This window comes from Mus pahari, chromosome 21 (genome assembly GCF_900095145.1).
Source record: "Mus pahari chromosome 21, PAHARI_EIJ_v1.1, whole genome shotgun sequence".
Taxonomy (NCBI): Eukaryota; Metazoa; Chordata; class Mammalia; order Rodentia; family Muridae; genus Mus; species Mus pahari.
In genome coordinates, this window is record NC_034610.1 from 37161684 (window position 1) to 37181015 (window position 19332).

The 19332-nt window shown below is 45.6% G+C and overlaps 1 protein-coding gene across 7 annotated transcripts in view; it reads left to right on the forward strand.

Annotated features, from left to right (window-relative positions):
• The window catches only part of Plagl1 (PLAG1 like zinc finger 1), a 41322-nt gene that overhangs the window by 18568 nt on the left and 3422 nt on the right, over positions 1-19332 (forward strand). For 3 of the 7 annotated variants that reach the window (XM_029533053.1, XM_021221104.2, XM_029533054.1), the window contains exons 3-6: positions 4121-4152; positions 8169-8256; positions 16189-16502; positions 18556-19332. The exon at positions 18556-19332 is cut by the window's right edge. In XM_029533053.1, the coding sequence (XP_029388913.1) occupies positions 16351-16502; positions 18556-19332 (929 nt within the window). In that variant the 5' untranslated portion in view covers positions 4121-4152; positions 8169-8256; positions 16189-16350. The remainder of the gene's footprint in view (positions 1-4120; positions 4153-8168; positions 8257-16188; positions 16503-18555) is intronic. The other 4 variants (XM_029533057.1, XM_029533055.1, XM_029533058.1 and 1 more) reach the window with 3 other exon arrangements.

The following is a 19332-nucleotide window of genomic DNA, read 5'->3' on the forward strand; positions in this document are numbered from 1 at the left end:
GAGAGAGAGAGAGAGAGAGAGAGAGAGAGAGAGAGAGAGAGAGAGAGAGAGAGAGGCCTTTGATCTCTTTGTTCCTGCTGCACCCTGGGAACTGGCTGAAATCAATGCACTGTTTTCCTGAAGGAGTGAATGGGCCCTGCCTGACTAGCTTTGTAAAGCTGTGGGGAATTCACTGCTTCTGTTTATTGACAGCTGAAAGGGAGCGCATGGGGTGGAATGGACCTTCTTGTGAAAACCAGGCACAGGAAAAATTAGACCTCAATTTAACACAGAGGAATTTGGAAATTCACCCCAAAGGAGCCGGGAGTTTCTCATGCTTACATTAGAATGACTCAAGTTTGGGGCTAGTGTGCAATGAACAATGGGGGTTTTGTCCCAACTATGCTATAAGTAGGAATATGGTATGCATAATGAATGACGGTAAGTAGCCGGCCATTCAGCGTGCCCTTCTCTTTTTAAAACACAGACAGAAAGACAAATGTGAACCATGATATAATCAGGTGATCCCTTCTTTTCTTCACGAAGAAGCATTAACGGCATGGCCGGCTCCTCCAAAGTTTGTTTTTCATTTGTTTGTTTCAAAACATCTTTGAACTTGAGATCTAAGTTCATGCCAGGGACCCATTCCGTCTTGTGATTATTGCAGGGATACAATGATTACACATGATGGAGTTGTTTTCTAGTCCCAGAACGGTTGAGAATGTCCGCAGAGTGTGTCGGAAACAAATGAGACAGTGGACAGAGATAGCTCCTGGAGTAACAATAGTTTGTAAATCTTAAAATTAACTACCTTCCTTTTCAGAACATGGTAAAGTAGGAGCTCTAGTTTATCGCAAGGAAATGCCCCACCCTTTCTTAGCTCTCTTCCCTCACTGGCTTGTTGCTTGGTTTCCCAGAAAGAATTTATGGCTCCTTCCTCGGGCCCCAGCCCTTTGTGCATACCTCAACCATAGCACTTAACACATCCCCCCAGAGCTCTTTGTTTAGGTGTATTCTTTTAGCTAGAGGTAAAGCAGCTGCGTCCTATTCATTTTTATATCTTCAAGCCCAGCAAAGTTCTTGGCTCAGTAAATGTGGCTGGCTGAATGGGGATTGATGGCTCCCTGTACATCCTGTGAATGTAACTACTTAACTAGGCTTTCCACTGCAAATACTACATTTTAGGAAAACCTGATTGGTCTATTGAACCTGATCAATGCTGTTGCTGTTGCTTTATGGAGCATTATCAAACACTTTTTTTATTTTATTTTATTTATTTGCCTTAGTAAGTTTTTGAGCCTCTATCAGCCCCTCTAGAGAGGAGGCATTTAAAAGCATAGGGCAATGTCCCTTTTGGGGCCAGCCTCTGATTTCATTCCTTTCTAAAAAATTCTTAGTGAGTGTCCTGTGTAGATATGTTCCCTAAGAATATGAACAGGCTTTTAATTAAGAGTTCTGTAGACTTTCACTTGACCGAATTTAGCGATTGAGATAGATAAAGCCTGCACTTGAGATGGTTCAATTCTATGAGATGCTGATAATACAGAATAAAACCTCCCCTAGCAGTGTGTCTCACTTGCTTTGCTGCCATTGTAGATTGTGAATTCATTGCTAAAGGAAGAAACAACAACCACACAACAACACCTTATCCACCCCATGTGGAAAATGAGGAAGAGTCTAATCCTGTGCAGCCACTTTGATTTCATAGGACTCTAAACCACACCCAATTACTGCATTCTTCTCACATCAACAACTCTGCCAAGGGGCTTGCGCTCTAACTAGGTAGATCATTGTCACCATTTCACAGCCCAGGAAGCCTGGGAGGAGGGGCATTAGGCAGAATCCAGGAGGCATGGGATCTGATCCCATAACTGTTCTTCACGGAGCTGCTTACTGCCTCTCTAAACCTGAGAACACTTCAGGACTGACCCCTGGCTGGGATGTGACAGGGTGACATGTGACAGAGGCATTCCTGAGCTCATGTGTTCCTCCTCTACCCACACACAGCATTTCAGCTCCCCAGCGGTGCCTTTTCTGGCTCTTTAATTACGTGGCCCTCTAAGGTTGCTGTCACTCCTGATGTGGCCTCTTGTCTTCAGTGTCAGCTGGCTCTCCTCTGTGCTCTGCACAGTGAGCCTTGCCTTCACTAAGCTGTCGCCTACCCACACAGCACTCCCTGGTCAGTCTTGCGGCTGTCTTTGTTTTTTCTGAGTTGAAGCCCACACTAAAGAAGTTGTCATCACATGCACTGTGTTTTTGGAGTGGCCTGGTGACACATGTAAGACCAATTCATTCCAAGCCCGTTTGTCATTGGTTTCAGTCACTGAATATGATACTGCATTAAAAATACTATCTAAAGAATATCATTAAAATTACTTTCTGGGGCTGGTAAGATGTACTCAGCAGTAATGAATGCTTACTGTTTAACCCAGTTCCTAGCACCCATATGGAAGCTTACAATGACCATAACTCCAGTTCCAGTACATCTGACAGTGTCTTCTAACATTTGTGGGTACTAGGCTCACATATAATACATTTATATACATTTCAGGCAAACCTTCCTACACATTATAAATAAATAAATATTTAAAACCGTTTCCCTTCTCCATTATTGGTTAAAGCAAAAGCGAATTCAGTGGATATCCTTGGAGAAGAATATTGAAAATTATTAAAATTAGCCAATGTAGCTCTTTTCCCTACCAGGTATTTAAAACAATACTGGAAATGATGGGTGTTTACACCATAACAAACGTACTACATTGAGAGAATAGCGTAATTGGCCCATTATGTAGCACTTACCAAGGTAAAAATTCTCTCCTTTTGTCTCAGTGGCAGGAATTAAAAGTGATTCATGAAGCACACATACAATCACCGTGTAAATTGGAGCCACATTAAGATCTCCGTCATTTTCTGCTGTTATTCTTTAAACGTTTCTCGTTTGGCCCTGTCTATTCAATTCCCAGTGTGCGGGAGAGCTGCTGGTTGTGTGCGATTCAGAGAAGATTAGAAACTCTGCAAATGGTGTTACAGAGGAGCTGCAGAAAGAAAGGCTCCACTAATTTTACCATGGGCAGTTTTTCGTTGGTGGAGGTGGTGTCCCCCCCCTTACCCCCCACCCCATGGGAATTGCTACTTACCTGTTGTAATGTACAGCAGTGATGAATCCGAAAGAGTAGCCAGTGCCTGCTGTGTGTGGTCTCTTTCTGTGACACAAGCCCGAACACACTGCTTTCCTGATTAAGAACCTTCAGTGGTTCTGATTAGACGGGTCTCTTGGTTGCAGTTGACAGAAACTAACAAGACGATTGAGGGATCCCAAAGAGGCCGGCGACAGGGATGGATGCCTTAGCATGTTAGAAAAAGTGACGCTGACAGGGCCATTGTGAAGGAAGGGGAGCCAGGCTAAGAACACAGAGACCAGTGTGAACCTCAGGCACCAGCATGTGGCAATGGCCCTTCCACAGTCCTGACGCCTGGCTTCTTGTTCGCCAGGCTGGTTGATGTTTCAAGGAAGCCATGGGAAAGTTCTTTCTCCACCAGAATAGTAGCCTGGTCCTTTCTTTAGCATTCTTCCCATTGTTTTCCCCCAAGGTTTTCTGTTACCCCAGATGGGAAGGTAGGTGGCTACACACCAGGACCATCTTAGCCAACTCTGCTCTGTGAACGGTCACTGTTCCATAAACCTGTTCTATAGGTCTCAGACGTGCAGCCACAGATTGAACTGGAATTTGCTTGGAGGCTATGATTGGACTCAAAGCAGTATCCCCCCCCCCCAAACCCAGCTAGGTCGTTAGTATCTCAAGTACCTATTACTGCAGGATCTTTGAATCAACACATCTGTTCCAAGTTATTTATTTTCTTTGCTGTAGGGATAGAATCACCTCTCTCCCGAAGTACCTCAGGTCTCATCATTTTCATTTTAGGGAAATCAGCTGGCCGCCCCCTGTCCCAGCTTGTTGACTGGGAGGCCTACCTAGGTTAGGAAACACGGTTTCCTAGATCTTGGCCGGCAACTCCTACTGGCCTACCTCTCGCCTCTTCCAAGTGGGCTTCCTTTCCCTTTTTTGTTTGTTTGGTTTTTTGGCAATTTAGAACTTCAGTTAAAGGCTTAAAATAACACTGTGTGCCTTTGCCTCCCTAGGTATTTGCATAGGAGTCAGAGGAGTTAATCTTGTGAGTATACTCTTACAGCAACCCCCTGTCTCTCATCTCCTGCTCTATCTGCTCCAGGGTACTAAACACTGGAGGTCCAGCACCCTCCAATGCCAAAGCTTCTCTCTCCAAACCCAGGTGGCCTTTGTTGTTTGTTTGTGACAGATTGGTTTCAGTCCCAGATTTCCTAGCTAGGGTAGAGAAGAGGCACACTTCTAAGGAAGATTTCTGGCTCCTTACCGAGGCCTCACCCATCAATCTGAATCTCCCTGTCCAAGGTTAAAAAGATCGTTACTCCCCATAACCACCGTGCATGCTAGAGTATAACCCCAGGAAGGCAGCCGAAGGAATGCCCTCTAGGTCAGTTTTAGGTGCCTTGCTTACACTGGCAGAGTGTTTCCTCGAACCTAGAGATTTTCGTGGCGCCTGAAAGGTGAGGAACTGACCCTCTGCCCTCCATATATCTCACTGTATGACTTGAGGCTTTGCAGCTGTCTGGGCTGAGCTCGCAGGGCTGGAAGTGGGGGCTGGAGACCTGGCGGAGGAAGGTTGGCTTCCCTCCCTCGAAGGGGTGCTCCCACACAGCTGCCTGGTCAGAGAATCCTAGCCCAGTCCTTCCAGGCAGGGCCCCCTTGCTGCACTGACAGACTGCATTTTCCTTTCTAAACTGGGTTTGGGGTTACACAGAGTAGGAGGAAAGAGGGTTTTTGGTTTTGTTTTTTTTTTAATCCTCCTATCTGTCCTCCCTTCTGGAGTAAACTCCAAGTCCTGCCGAATTTCTCTGGTGGGTTTAAATGTTAACAAAGAGACTTTAAGTCTTGTCTGCCTTCAGCTGGAAGAAAATATGAAAGCTTAGAAACCTTCCACCTGTTACGCACCATGCTGATTTAGGGCCATAAGAAAGGCACTCGAACAATAAATAGGCAAACTGGGAGAAAAAGAAAACAGATTTGAGAGACAGACACCACTCGATCTATGCAGCCTGATCAGGTGGTGGTGGTGGTGGGGAACAAAAAACCAAAAAACCAATCTAAAGTCAGGACAGAATTCCTGACTCTGTAGTTCAGCTGCTTGCTTGCTAGTTACCAGGCCAGTTAGCCTTCTTATAAGCCTCCATTTGTCAGTAAGTAAAGGAACAGGACCACGGGGCCACTCCTGTGACTGCCCAGGCTGCTAGGGACTTAACATTGCCGTGGTCTGGTGAGCATTCAAGAGCTGGTGGTTGGGACTATACAGTGGTGGTACAGCACTGGACAGGACCCACCAGGAGGGTTACAGGGGAAGCCTCTGCTTAGAAGATGGCGGAGCCAGGAGGGGAAACAGCAGGAAGGAAGGAGTTTTTGTTCAGGGTTTTAAGAAAGTTCAGGGTTGAAGATAATGATTTGGGAGGCATGTGAACTCAGGAACTCTTTGAAACCTTAAGTTTTGTGAATGGGGAATGTAAAGATGATCTGAAATAAGAGTGCAGAGGCCAGAAATGAGGCCCCCAAATCTACTAAAATTCCTGTGACCCTTGGTCAGCCTGCCTCTTTTTAAAATAACATCCTTTGGAAGAGAATATTGTCTCTCCTAGGTCTCCTCGAAGATAGACTCTTACGGTTTATGATCCATCTCTGTGAGAAGACTTTGTAAGTTTCCAAATCAGTGAGAGAGTTTCCTAAGAAAACCCCACACATCTTTAAGCAAGAGGAATCTTTACTAAAACTTAGAACAGTTTACAGCATCTGGCACTGTCTAATTCGTTCTCGTGCACATTCTTAGACTAAAGATTTCAAGCATTTGCTTAGATCAAACCAGGAGTATCTCACAGTGGGCGAGCCGAAATGGAAGAAATGTCTTTGTTCACCTTGAGTTTCTGTGAATGTTCGGTCAGCAGCAAACCCAGTTCATTAACTGAGCAAAAGGCACACTGTAAACTGTAAACACACTCCACTGGCAGAAGGGCATTCTAGAAATCATACACTCTAGGTTGATGAAGCTTCCATTTTTGTTGTCCATGAGTGGCATTAAAAATCCATTTAAACTAATTAATGTGATTCTATTTACCGAATGCCAAACTCCCTTCTTACAAAAATGTGATTTTTTTTTTTTCTTGCTCTTCTGGAACTCCGAGTCACCGCTTTAGCATAGCTTAATTTCACAGGGTCATTTTCATCTCCTCCTGCTGCTGCTTCTTCTCCTCCTCCTCCTCCTCCTCCTCCTCCAATAGTTGACATTTGAAAACCATTCTTCCTCAGCTTTTGAAATCTAAGGCCTGCAAAGCAGTCTGCTTGTAGCATCCTGCCAAAGGATGGTCTCATCGCTGCTATATCACACCATTGCATGGAGTATGCGACTGTCCTCTGTGGGGGCCCTGTCTGGCCTGCTCTAGGTCCCCCCCCCCCAGCACTGTTGAAGCTTGTGTATGTGAGGCAGTGCTGGGTGGGCAGGTGGGAAAGGCTGAGTAGCTTGGTCTTCTCCCTGCTAGGGCAATCCTCTTTCACAGCCCTTCACACTGCACCAGAAGAGCAAGCTCTTGTGTGTGTCCGCTGCTGCCAAGCATTGTTGGAGGCAGAAAAGAATGGCTTTCTCTTGGAGATGATTTGAATATTTTGACAATGAAGCCAAGCTACTCTACTGCCTGGCTTGCGAACCTCATGTTCTGTAAGCCCTTTCCTGGGCAGCAGAAGCAAGCCCCCCCCTTTCTGAATCCTCAGATTGGTATTGTCTACTGGGGAGTTGGGCAGACTCAATGAAGAGTCATTCAGACTAATTTTATTCTGTCGCTTTCATGTGTTTTAAATCTCTTGAAAAAAAAAAAAAAAAGAGTTACCACAGGCCTCTGGGTGGGTGGGGGGGACCACCCAATTAAATGATCATAGTTGGTGTAGAACATTTTGAAATGAGATGAATCCGTGCACACGGTCTGTTTACACATGCAGAACGAGGAACAGACAGAAAACAAACAGGTTCAGACAAGTACACGGTCACCTCCATGGTTTTTTCTGGACTGTATTTAATTGTTTTCTTGTTTGTTTGTTTAAACTTGTCTAAAGAAAGCTGCATTTAAAAGGGTGTTTATATACTAAACAAACGGACACAGCCTTTTTGATCAAATTAAGTGAGCAGGCGGTCCTGTGACTAAACCATTAGATGAGATAGAACTGGCTCTCAAAATCAATTGTCTCCATAATGGTTAAGAAAACCCTGAGGCAGCCTCTCTCCCTGCAAGGAAATCAGTTTGGCAGAATAGTTGTTGACTTGGGAGAGGCCAAGTGGTCAGATGCATTGATGAACAGGGATATTGTAGGTTTCTAAATGTGTGTCAGCATTCAGTGGTCCATGGTTGGTATGAGGTCCAGGCACGTGAACACTAGGGGAACACAATTTTCAGGGCTTCCATCATGTTGTTTCAGTCTGTGCTGATTTGTGAAGTGGCCTTGGAATCTGCTATAAAACAAAAAAACAAAAAAAACAAAAAAAAAACCCAACTATTAAAAAAACAAAAAACAAAACAAAACAAAACAAAAAAAACAAAACCTTTCTTGCTCATTCTAATGCATAGTCATTTCAGTACCCAATTCTCTGCATATTCAATTTAGAGATGTCTGCCTTTTCTGTACTGCAAATTTGCTAAATCTATATGCTTGCATAAAACTGTCAAGAATGCGTCTCACCTAGCTGCTGCTGTCTCTCCATTCATAATTTTGTTTCAAGTTCTGTTTCTGCCTAGATTTGCATACATGCTTTATGGCATTTTAATATTGTTGTTTTTAAAAGAAACACCATTTCCTCCGAGTGCTGTTTTGAATACCTTGTGTAAGCAATTTCATTCCCCCCTCCGCCCCCCACCCACGGTCAGAAAAGCTAAGGGAAGCTTCAGAGTTCTATTCCAGTTGCATGTAGGACAAAGGATATACTTTAAATGAAGACCATCTATCGAGGTGCTTGAGAAAGCAGTAGGGAACCGCGGAGAGGGGGCATGTGCTCACAAAAGAAGGTTTGGGAGGTAGAATCATGGGAGAGTATTCTAGCTTCATTCTCTGATGATGTCCAAGGTCTCTTCTCACAGGTTTTGAGTCTTCAGACTTCTACAGAACTCCATCCATATCTGCCTCACAGCTGACTTGCCGGCTTACGCAGAAGGTACGAAACTTTAAGAATTATTCTTATCTGGGCATGCTTCATAAGAAGTGCTTGGGCCAGGTGTGCTGGTGCACATGTGTTTAATCCCAGCCCTTGGCAAGCAGAGGGCAATTGGAACCCTGGAGTACAAAGCCTACGGGAGTTCCAAGCCAGCCAGGGATACACAGCCTCAAAAAAAAAAAAAAACAAAAGTTGTTTGGAAGCACGTGGCAAACTCAGGAATGCAGGGATGTGATGGAGGTCCAAGGTACTTCAAGAAAGTTCATACCAAGAGGGTCAGCCATTATCTGTCAGGAATGGAAAAAGGCCCGGAGGAGTTGTGATTAGCTTGGGGTGGCTAGAGAAGCGGAATCTTTGATTTGTGTCTTCTGTTTAGAGTACACGTGACTTCAGAGGACAGAGCGTGCGCGTGCGTGAGATAACAGGGAGATCTGGAATGTGTCTGCCTAGCATTCAGGAGAGCCCACAGGCTAAAGAAAGAAAACAGCTTAGGAGACACCTGTCTTAAGGGGGTCAAAGGGGACAGGCCCAGCCAGGATGGGCACCAACCTGGGGAAAGCAGAGAGGTTTAGAGGAGACTCTCAGTTCCCAGGAAAGGGCTGCCTGTATGCCTCAGTGGGAAGGTGGGGTTATTGTAAGCTGGCTGCCTGCCCTATAGGAGCTCAGGAGGGCAGATGGGGCCCCACTGTGTTGGGGGAGGGACCACACATGTGGATTGCCAGGACGGCTACTTAGAGAGTTCACATTCCTCTCCCATTGAACAGCACTGTGCATATGATTGTAATGGTCTGTTACACAAACAAAGGACCTAAAGCTATGAATGGGGGGGGTGAGGGGGAGACATAAGGGAGAGAGAGAGAGAGAGAGAGAGAGAGAGAGAGAGAGAATATGTATTAGAGTTCTGCCTAGTTAGTGTTTCTTTCCTTTTAAGCCTTCTCCCTCATTCCCTAATATTCCTCCCCTCATGTAGAAGCTTAGAAATGTCCCCTTCTTTCTTTACATACCAGTAAAAAAAGACAAGCAGAAACCCAATAAAATGTTTACTAGCGTTAAAAACAACAACAACAACAAAGAATCAGACAAGAACTGTAAAGGTGCGATAATTAAATATTATTGCATTTCACATTTATTTTTCTACACGAACAGCTTGCTTTGCAGATACAGAAAGTTTACTTTTTCAAATCACAGTGTCTAGGTTCTGGATAGCCATCCATTGCTTGAGCTTAAAAAAAAAAATAATAGCACACACGTTGTCATTTTTTTTTTTTTTAAGTGCCTGTCAAATGTGTGCCTGTGGTGATTCTAGTCCTGGACTCACTGTGGAAAGGTTCACTGGGAGTTTCTGCTCCTTTCAGAGAGTCCTGTAAGAGGGCACCATGACTGATGGCCTCTCTGTTAGGCAGTCTGCGGCTGCCAGGCCCTGACCTCCAAGGACTACCCTTCCCTAAGTCTGCTTTCATAGGCCTGAAGGACCTCCAGTCTAGTCTGTACACTCACTCTCTCTCTCTCTCTCTCTCTCTCTCTCTCTCTCTCTCTCTCTCTCTCTCTCTCTCTCTCTCTCTCTCTCTCTCTCTCTCTCTCTCTTTCTCTCTCACCTCATTCTCTCACCTCATGCCTCCAGACAGGCTAAAACCTGGGCTCCATGTCACCATTCTCTGTCCCTCTCTCTGCTGACAACACACAGCCCCTCCGTTTTGTCTACCTCGTGTATAAACGGTCTACTCAGAAACAAGCGGAACTCAGGCTGTATAGTGTCTCAGCATCAAAAATTAGACCCTCAGATCACCCAGGCCATCTGACAGACGTGTAGGTGTCCACATTCTTGGCCCTTTCCTGTTTATCTTGTGAAATCACTGTGTGAGGTCGCCCAACCCACCCAAGCCTTGAGAATCCCCACTGGACAGTATAGATTATAAGTCTCTTCCTGCAAGTCTTAACTCATAGATCTAGCTTCCTCTCCACATTGTAGCCCAGATGGCTTTTGTTTTTCTCAGTATTAACCTGTACCCCCTCACTTCCTAGAAAGGACCCAGGCTTTCTTTTCTGTCCCCAAAGGATGGTTTTTATTGGGACAAAAGGCCATGCTGCTAATTAGAGTGTTGGTTGCCCGTGCCCGGTTCTGAGAATCACAAGGGAAGAGATGGCCTATCAGCTATAGAATGGTGGCCCTACAGAGGTCTAAAGGCCAGCCAGCAGGGATTTACAGGGAGGGTGGAGTGGGGGATATGTTCTCATCTGTCACAAAGGAGCAGTCTCCACCCCTGACTTTGACGTTAGACTATGTGCTCCTAATTGCAAAGGCTTTTGTCTGGCTCGTCCAGCTGCCTCTCCGCCACTCATCTCACACGGGGGCTACCCAGTCCCCACCAAGAAATAGTCATCCTAAAACAAAGATGACCCATCCCAGCTTCCGAGCTGATCTGGGACTCGGGCATTTGTAGTTTCTGGGTGGGCCTATCCGTTGCGGGTCCTTTGAGACAGTTGTCCTTTTCTTCCACGTGTGATGGATGCTGAGTGGCGGAACAAGGGTCTGCAAAGATAGCTAGCCTTTCGTGGGTTCTCTTCTCCTATCTCCCTCTCATCCCTCAGAACCAGCTGAGACTGTCAGAATGGAGTCACCCCAGCTCCCTCTTCCCTCCACACCCCCCCCCCCCCCCCCCCCCCGTCCACTCTGTGGGAGGAGAAGGGTGTTGTCAATGGTGTTGGGTGAGGGAGTGCAGACCTGTGACAGAGAGCACTCATGTGACTTGTGTAGCGATAGGTGCTATGCTCTGCCCCCTGATACCCCACCCCCCACCCCACCCCAGCAGCTGCTGTGCCTGCATGGCTCCTTCCTCTGTGGCACTTTGAGGTTCCTATACTTCCCATTCCAGCTGAGGTGGTTTTTGCCAGCCTTCTCCAGCCATTGTTCCCTCTTCCTCCTTTCTCCCTTCCTGTGTATAAACTCCCTGATTACTGGGTTGACGGTATCTTCAGCCTGCTAGATAAAAACTTTTATTAGTTTGTAGAGGTAGCGTATAAAGTAGTCATTGTGACATTTTTATGCGCACTTTTGTCCTTACTAGTTAGTGCCCCTTCCTCCCCTCTCCCCCCTCCCTTCTCCTTCCTCCCGCTCCCACCCCACGCATCCGGCAGCCCCTCCTGCATCTCCTGCCATGCAATTCCATTATATTCTCTTCTTTCTGCCCCCCCCCCCCATCTCCTGTTTCCTTCTCAGGCTCTACGCTCTGGTTTCTTAACCTGCGTGCACAGACACCCAGGTACGCATTTGTACAAATTCAAACCCAGGATTAGCACACAAGAGTTGAACAAACCATAACAAAGAAAACTCCTGTCTGTAAAAAGTGGATACTTTACCAGTGGATGGGACAACCAAAAGGTGGTCATTTTTAAGCCGTTTGGGTCGCCTTTATACTTCCACTGTGCACAAGTTACATAGATGCATTCTAATACGTTTTTGTAAAATGAGACTCAATTCTCATTTGCTGATTTTTCTTACTATAGCCTAACCCTGCAAGGTCAAGGCTGGGGAATTTATGGGAAGAGGCCTCTGTCTCTGGGGCTCTGGGAGCTTCATGTTCTCACAGGCTTCCTTCTCCCTCTACAGCCCTAAATAGATAGCCAAGGGGGAAGGCTCAGGCTGGCTGCAGCCTGCCTCAAAGAAAACAAACTTGTGTGGACCCCAGGGCTGGTGAACTTCATCAGTTTACCCCAGGGAAGAGAAACATTGATGAGTTCGTGTGCTCATGTGATGAGCTTTCTGACAGAATCCCAGACCACCCATAGAGAGTTGAGGTGTGTCCCATCTTTTCCATGGCGAGGCAGAGGACACCAGCAACTTAGTACTTCAGTCTCCTTGGTGTCCCGAGCACCGTTTAAAAAAAGAATCTGAGACCTAAACCAGAAGGATTAACTCCTGTTCTTTGCAGGGTTTTTCCTCTGGACTCTTTCTTTACTAACACCATGTGCTCTTTGCACTTTCCCAGGAACTAATCTAAGTAGCCTGCTTGCCCAGTGACATTGAAGCCAATTCTCTCTTTAGAGGCAGGGCAGAAACCTACCTGGTCTACATATCTCTGGCCCCATCCATCACTCTCTCTTAGACCTTTACAGTTGAGTAGTGGTTCATAAAAACAAAAAGCAAAAGAAAACCAACTGGAAGCCCTGTCATCTAGGGAGGGGACATCAACATGGGCCTCACTGTCCAGTAGCACAGTTGGACCCTGTGGACTTGTCCTTAGTAGAGTTTCAAGAGCAGGCAGAGTAACTTTCGTGAAGTCAGTCCCCATCTTGAGTTTATCATAGTCACACTGTTTGTGAACTGAAAACAGTTGTTCCATTGAAAATGCATGTGCATTTGGCGTTCTGAAGCTTGGTTCAATCAGTTCTATTAATCCCTGCATTTTAAACCTTGAATATTAGATGGAAAAAAACTTCCCTTTGGCTTTCTTAGTATGGGCCCCCCTTTCTAAGAGAGTAAGAGCTCTAGTCACTGGCTTAACAATTAATGACAGTTGAAAAGAGCCCACAGGCAGCAAACCTGATTGTTCAGCTGGCCGTGGGGAGACTGTCCCAGGGGTGGTAGTGGAGCTGTTCCCACCAATGCATGTGAATTTAAGTGAAAGATTTCCAGACAGATGTAGGTGGGGAGTGTCTGCCAACCTGCTGAGTAAACCCCACCGTGTGGGAGAGGTCTTTATGCCTCCATCTGGGGGAGAGAAAGAAACAGGAGTTTTGCAGGGCAGACAGGGGATTGTCCACATTCCAGGACTGAAAACACAGTCGCTACAAGAGAATGTCGCACATTAAGGAAATAACCCAGTGGGCTGATCTTTGGCCTTGATTGCCTTTGAGTGGCCATGGGAGAGAGGTCTGTAGACATGGCAGAGCCAACTTAGGAGTTCATTGCAGGCAAGTGTTTTCTAAGTGATGTGTTAGCTCAAATGTCAGGGGATTTTAGCACTAACATCTTAGTAGTAAAGCATAATATACTTGACAGAAGACTTAAATAGGTTTACAAATGAACCCCTGCAACTGGTGAGCAACCTGACTTCTGGGACAGGACCTATTAAGTTATCACTCGTACACACACTTGAGATTAATTTGTGTAGATTGTTTGCTGCTTAAATTCTTCAAGAAACGTTGTCATAGAATCATCCATTTTCATCTGATGAAGTACAGGCAAACGATATGTAGCACAAGGATTAGGAGATAGGTCAGTGTCAGCATTTAAGTGGGATGACAGCTCCCTGGAGGGGTTCTCTCTCTTCTTACCTGGGGGGGGGATGCCCTTTAAACTCTTTTCGAATTTAGGACCCCTTAAAAATGTGAGAGAGAAGTCGTGACTCCGAACCCTTGCTACTAAGCTGTAGCATAGTAGTGCTCAAAAGCAACCCCGCCCCCACCCCCGAAGAACCAAGCAACTTAGAATATCCATCTTGGAAGACCAAAATGGAAATCCCATTTCCTCACTTGTGGGCCTCACTTTGTGTTACTGGGGACAATGGAAACAGGAGGCAGAAGTCCTGGTTTATTTTGAGAATGCTGTAAAACAGTTGTTCCCCATTAGATGATTGTGTTTTGCAGCACTGGGGAAGTCCTGGGTCTACATCTGTGCTCTGACCTCTCGTTTTACAGTTGCATACCTCTATCCCCCAGGGAGTACAGTCTTCCTGCCTGTTACCGTGTGTGTATATAATATATATATATTTTATATATATGTATATATATTATATATAAATAGATAGTTTTCTAGATAGTAGACAGTCTATTTTAAGCACATCAAACTTTAATGGGGGACTAGAATTAGCAGTATACAGCTAGTATGAATTAGGTAAGGGGTGGTTGAGAGGTAGCATATATATTTACATGACTAGCCTTTTCTTGGTGGACGTTTTGATTGTGTCAGGAAAACAGTGCAAACCTGGGTAATTCTAGGTTCCTATGGATATCTATATGCAAGGATGTTGAGGAGAATATCAATACTAGAAACTGAGAATCGCTAAAAGACTACCCACAGGGATTAAGAATGTTCCCACTGGTGTGGTTTATTAGCTCTATGTTTGAGGGGTGAGTTTTGCCTTTTGCGTTATGCTGGGCATAATGAACACAACCCAGAAAAAGCAAAAGAGACAAAGTTCTAGGAAAGGCTGCTCTTGAAGGACATAAGCTAAGTATAAGGTGTTGGAGAGACTTTTGTTTTGTGTGGAGCTTTATCTGTCTGGGGAACTTGAAGCTGGAGGAAATCTGCCTCACTCTTGAGTAAATCCTAGCCTCATCTGTTTCTGATTGCACCCAGTCCTGGAAGGCCCAGGGGAAATGGTGGGGAATGAAGTCACAGTTGTTGGGTAATTGCAATCAAGGGAAGAAGTGACAAGAGAATGGGGCTGACAAGCTGTAGTGTCAAGGGACAGCCGTAAGAATGGAAAAAATATTGTTCTTCTGCTTTATCCATGGTGTATTGATAAGCAGTGACTCAGCCAAGGGTTGCATCTGCAGAGAAATGACAATTGTTCTTCTTGTCGCTTCTTATCTTCTTTCTGCACGTGTCTGGTCCATGCTGGCTCCTTCTACTTTGAGTTATTGGAGGTGTATAGAGAGGTAGCCACCATGTCACTGTTCCATCATGTACACAGCTCAATAGGTAGGAACCATTAGCTGTACCATGGCACTTGGCCTTTATTCCATAAATACCATATATTTTGTGATTTTTTTTCCTTCAGATTATAATCACAAATGGAAAGATTATGTCATTGTTGTTTCAGTTGATCGTTCCCCACAGCCCATTCACATACATTATGTGATTATATAAACCAAGATGCTGGGATTCACGGTAGAACTGGAATATGAATTGGGGAACCTCGTTCCCCTCCCCCCCCCGTGCTAATAAAACAGCTGAACGAAAGCCCTGTGTTTCAGCAGAACACCTGAAGTTTAGTCAGTAGCATAGTCATGTGCATGCAAAGTTCAGCCTTCCCCTCATCTCTTGACAGGGACTCTTAAGAGTCTGCCTCTGTCACCCCTACAGTAGCTACTAGCTGCCTGTGGCTGCTGAAGTTTGACTTAAGATATTGTGGCTTCCCAGCAGGATACTTGTAGTGTGTGTGTGTGTGTGTGTGTGTGTGTGTGTGTGTGTGTGTTGGGGGAGAGCAATTGATTGTATCACATTTCCATTTTAGAAAGTTCTGTTGGGCCTACTGGTGATCTCCTAAAGCAAGACTTGGAGAGAATAAATTTCCTTAGATAAACATTGCAAACAGTCTATGCATCTGAATTGACAAATGGGTGGATGGGATTACAGAGTCTTCCCTACTGGCTAATTTAGCTAGGAGGGGGAATGGAGAGTTTTGTACTTTATAGGTTTATAGGTGCACAACATCAGTGCAACTAGACTCCATTTCCCCATATTCTTGTTTGTACTGGGCCTCGTGCATAGTAATCTTACAAACAAATTCACTGAGATGTATCCAAATGAAGTTGTCCCATCCTCAGAGAGTTTAAACAGGTGTTGGAAATAACCTCTCTTATGCTCACGGTGTATGAAGAGGGAAAGCTCATGGTTTGAATAAGGGGTGGTCACTGTGAACCAATAACGCACTACAACACAAAGAGGGAGGCTTGCGTCCCTCCCCTCCCCCGAACCCCTTGAGTCAACTGAGTCTCATACTGAGCTGAAAACTATAAAGTTGATGATCTTGAGTCTATGGAGGTAGCAGTTTTTACTAGAAGAGTGTTTCAAGAGCCACCAGAACACAAGAGGCTCCAGAGGGGGCAGGAAGCAAGAAGGGAGGATGGGGTGCCAGGCCCATCTGAGCCTCTTAAAGGAACATTCTGATTGCAGGCTTAAATGCGGTGGTGCTGATGCTGGTGGTGGTGGGGGGATACAGTTTTCCAATAGCTGACGTGAGAAATCTGTTCCTCTTCTCTCTGCAGACACCCAGCTCTTGTGCTCTGGATCTCTCCTGGCTGCTAGGCTGTAGTGCTGTTTTTTCTGGAGTCAGGCTGTAGTGGCTCCCTATCTTCTTTCTGTCTGGGCTTAAATGGCACAGCAGTTCCTCAGCACATCTGAAGAAGAAAGTGTGAGAACCAAAGGCCATGGCTCCGTTCCGCTGTCAAAAATGTGGCAAGTCCTTCATCACCCTGGAGAAGTTCACCATTCACAATTATTCCCACTCCAGGGAGCGCCCATTCAAGTGCTCGAAGGCTGAGTGTGGCAAAGCCTTCGTCTCCAAGTATAAGCTGATGAGGTGAGAGGCTTTAGAAGGGGGTGCACTTTTACTTGGGCCTTTAAGTGTCTCTTCAGGCCTTCAGGGCTCTCACTGAAGGGGAAAAGAAGGCAAGGTGTGGGTGCATTTAGCCTTTGAGGCACTCTTTAAAGCCCTACCTTCAGTGATGACTGGAGTGTCCGGTATGCCACTGATGACTGTGGCGCCTGGAATTCACTTATGTATTTAGACTTTGTGTATGTACATTCCTTAGACTTTCAGAGGATCCACGATCTACCAAAGCAGTGATTTTTTTTCACATGAATCCTTTAAAAGAGAGTTGGTATATAATCTGAATTATTTCTCTAGTGTCAATTATGTACTTGCCACTACTAGGGAAGTGGTACCTAAGATGTACATCCTGTCCACAATGTAGTTTGGTAATACCACGGCATTGACAAACCTACACAATCAGACGACAGCCTGACTGATAGGGAATGCTGTCTGTATACGTCTCTTGGTATTGCTTGTGTCTAATCGTCACAAAATGATCCCCCAAGCTTCAACTTGCTGACAGCTCACATTCAAATGCATAGGTGAGAGAATTAGCAACCCAACTTCCACTCTGAGTGGTAGAAGCCTTACATTATCATTCCATCTTGGGGTACTTCCGAAGAAGGTACTTAAAAGAGATAAAAGGAAAATATAAATGATGCTCCTGACCTTAAGAACAACACCATCACTGATAATGTAATATAAGTTGATGTTTAAAATATGACTGAAAATGCTTCTGTACTTTACATTTCAAATGTCTCCAGTCGTAGATCCTTTTCTAGTTGTCATAGTAACAGCATCCAGGGCCCAACCATGTGCACTGATTGTGTCAGGGGCTCCCTGGTTAGTATAGACTCATTTTGTGTACATGAGGACATCCTGATTTAAACACACAGGGTAGCTGTGGCTTCAGTGGGGCCACCTCAGGGTCCTATGGGAGACCTGGGGAGAAAGCACAGTGGGGCAACAGATTACCTCAGTAAATAGAGTTAGTTAGAAAGACAACAGGAAGTCAAACGGGTGCTTGAAGTGCTGTTGAAGAGGTAGTGGTTGGGGAGAAATGATTTGTTTTTATCAAGGTGGAAAGTAGGCCAAAAGCAGGAAGCAGTGGACATTATCCAAGACCCACTGTCCCTGTTCCAGCCCCGCTGTCTTCCCTGGCCAGAGGCCATCCACTTTCAAGGAACCAAGAGGCCAGGCTGCTTGGGTTCATCTTAAAGGTGATAGGGCACATACCATCCAGTGCCCGACCATTGCCACCTAAGTTCCGTTTTATAAGCAGAGCCTGAAGTGAAACAGGTGACTTGCTTAACCAGAAAGAGAATGTGGGTCCCAGTACATTAAACATCTACTAGGAAGAGACAACCAAGGACTAGAATAGCTGATTTATTTGGCAGAGCAGATTGGACTCTAAGGATGTCTTCCTAGGAGTGAGCACCCTGAAGCAACTTGAGGGGAACTACCTGCTGAATGGATTTAAAATGTACTCCAAAGGGGCCTTGGATGGCTATGCCATCCCATACGATAAATGAATATAAAGATAACATCTATGATAACAGAGATGAATATAAAGGCAGGGCTGGCTTACAAGCTAAACTAATCTTAATCAGTAGAGAACGCCTTAGAGCTGTGAGGGGCACCACCCTAACATGGCACCGAGGAGTTTTAGGCAAATTGGGTCAAGTTGGGTAGTTCAGAAACTTCTGGAAAGTATCATATACTTACTTAACCCCTTTCTGAAAAGTATATTTCATAACCGTGGTTTTTTTTTTTTTTTTTTTAAATCTATTGATACCAGGGAAATTTAGGCATAAAGTTGAATCTGCCTTTTAGTGGTTCTTAGCTTTTTTTTTTTTTTAAATGGTAAAATGTTGTATCCATAGGGGAAACATAGAAAGAGTAAGTAGTTTATAAGTGAAAATGTCGCTAAGACGTAGAGAAAATAACAGGTAGGCATCTTGATAGTGTTGCCTCTGTCTTTCCTTCCTTCCTTCCTTCATAAAATAATTCTCTTGCAAACTGTCCTCCTTTCTGCTTCCAGACACATGGCCACACACTCGCCACAGAAGATTCACCAGTGTACTCACTGTGAGAAGACATTCAACCGGAAGGATCACCTGAAGAATCACCTCCAGACCCACGATCCCAACAAGATCTCCTACGCGTGTGACGATTGCGGCAAGAAGTACCACACCATGCTGGGCTACAAGAGGCACCTGGCCCTGCACTCGGCGAGCAATGGCGATCTCACCTGTGGCGTGTGCACCCTAGAGCTGGGGAGCACGGAGGTCCTGCTGGACCACCTCAAGTCTCACGCGGAAGAAAAGGCCAACCAGGCACCCAGGGAGAAGAAATACCAGTGCGACCACTGTGATAGATGCTTCTACACCCGGAAAGATGTGCGTCGCCACCTGGTGGTCCACACAGGATGCAAGGACTTCCTGTGTCAGTTCTGTGCCCAGAGATTTGGGCGCAAAGACCACCTCACTCGTCACACCAAGAAGACCCACTCCCAGGAGCTGATGCAAGAGAATATGCAGGCAGGAGAATACCAGAGCAATTTCCAACTCATTGCGCCTTCAACTTCGTTCCAGATAAAGGTTGATCCCATGCCTCCTTTCCAGCTAGGAGTGCCCCCTGAGAATGGGCTTGATGGTGGCTTGCCACCCGAGGTTCATGGTCTAGTGCTTGCTCCCCCAGAAGAGGCTCCCCAGCCCATGCCACCTTTGGAGCCCATGCCGCCTTTGGAGCCCTTGGAGCCTTTGGAGCCTATGCAGCCTTTGGAGCCCATGCCGCCTTTGGAGCCCATGCCGCCTTT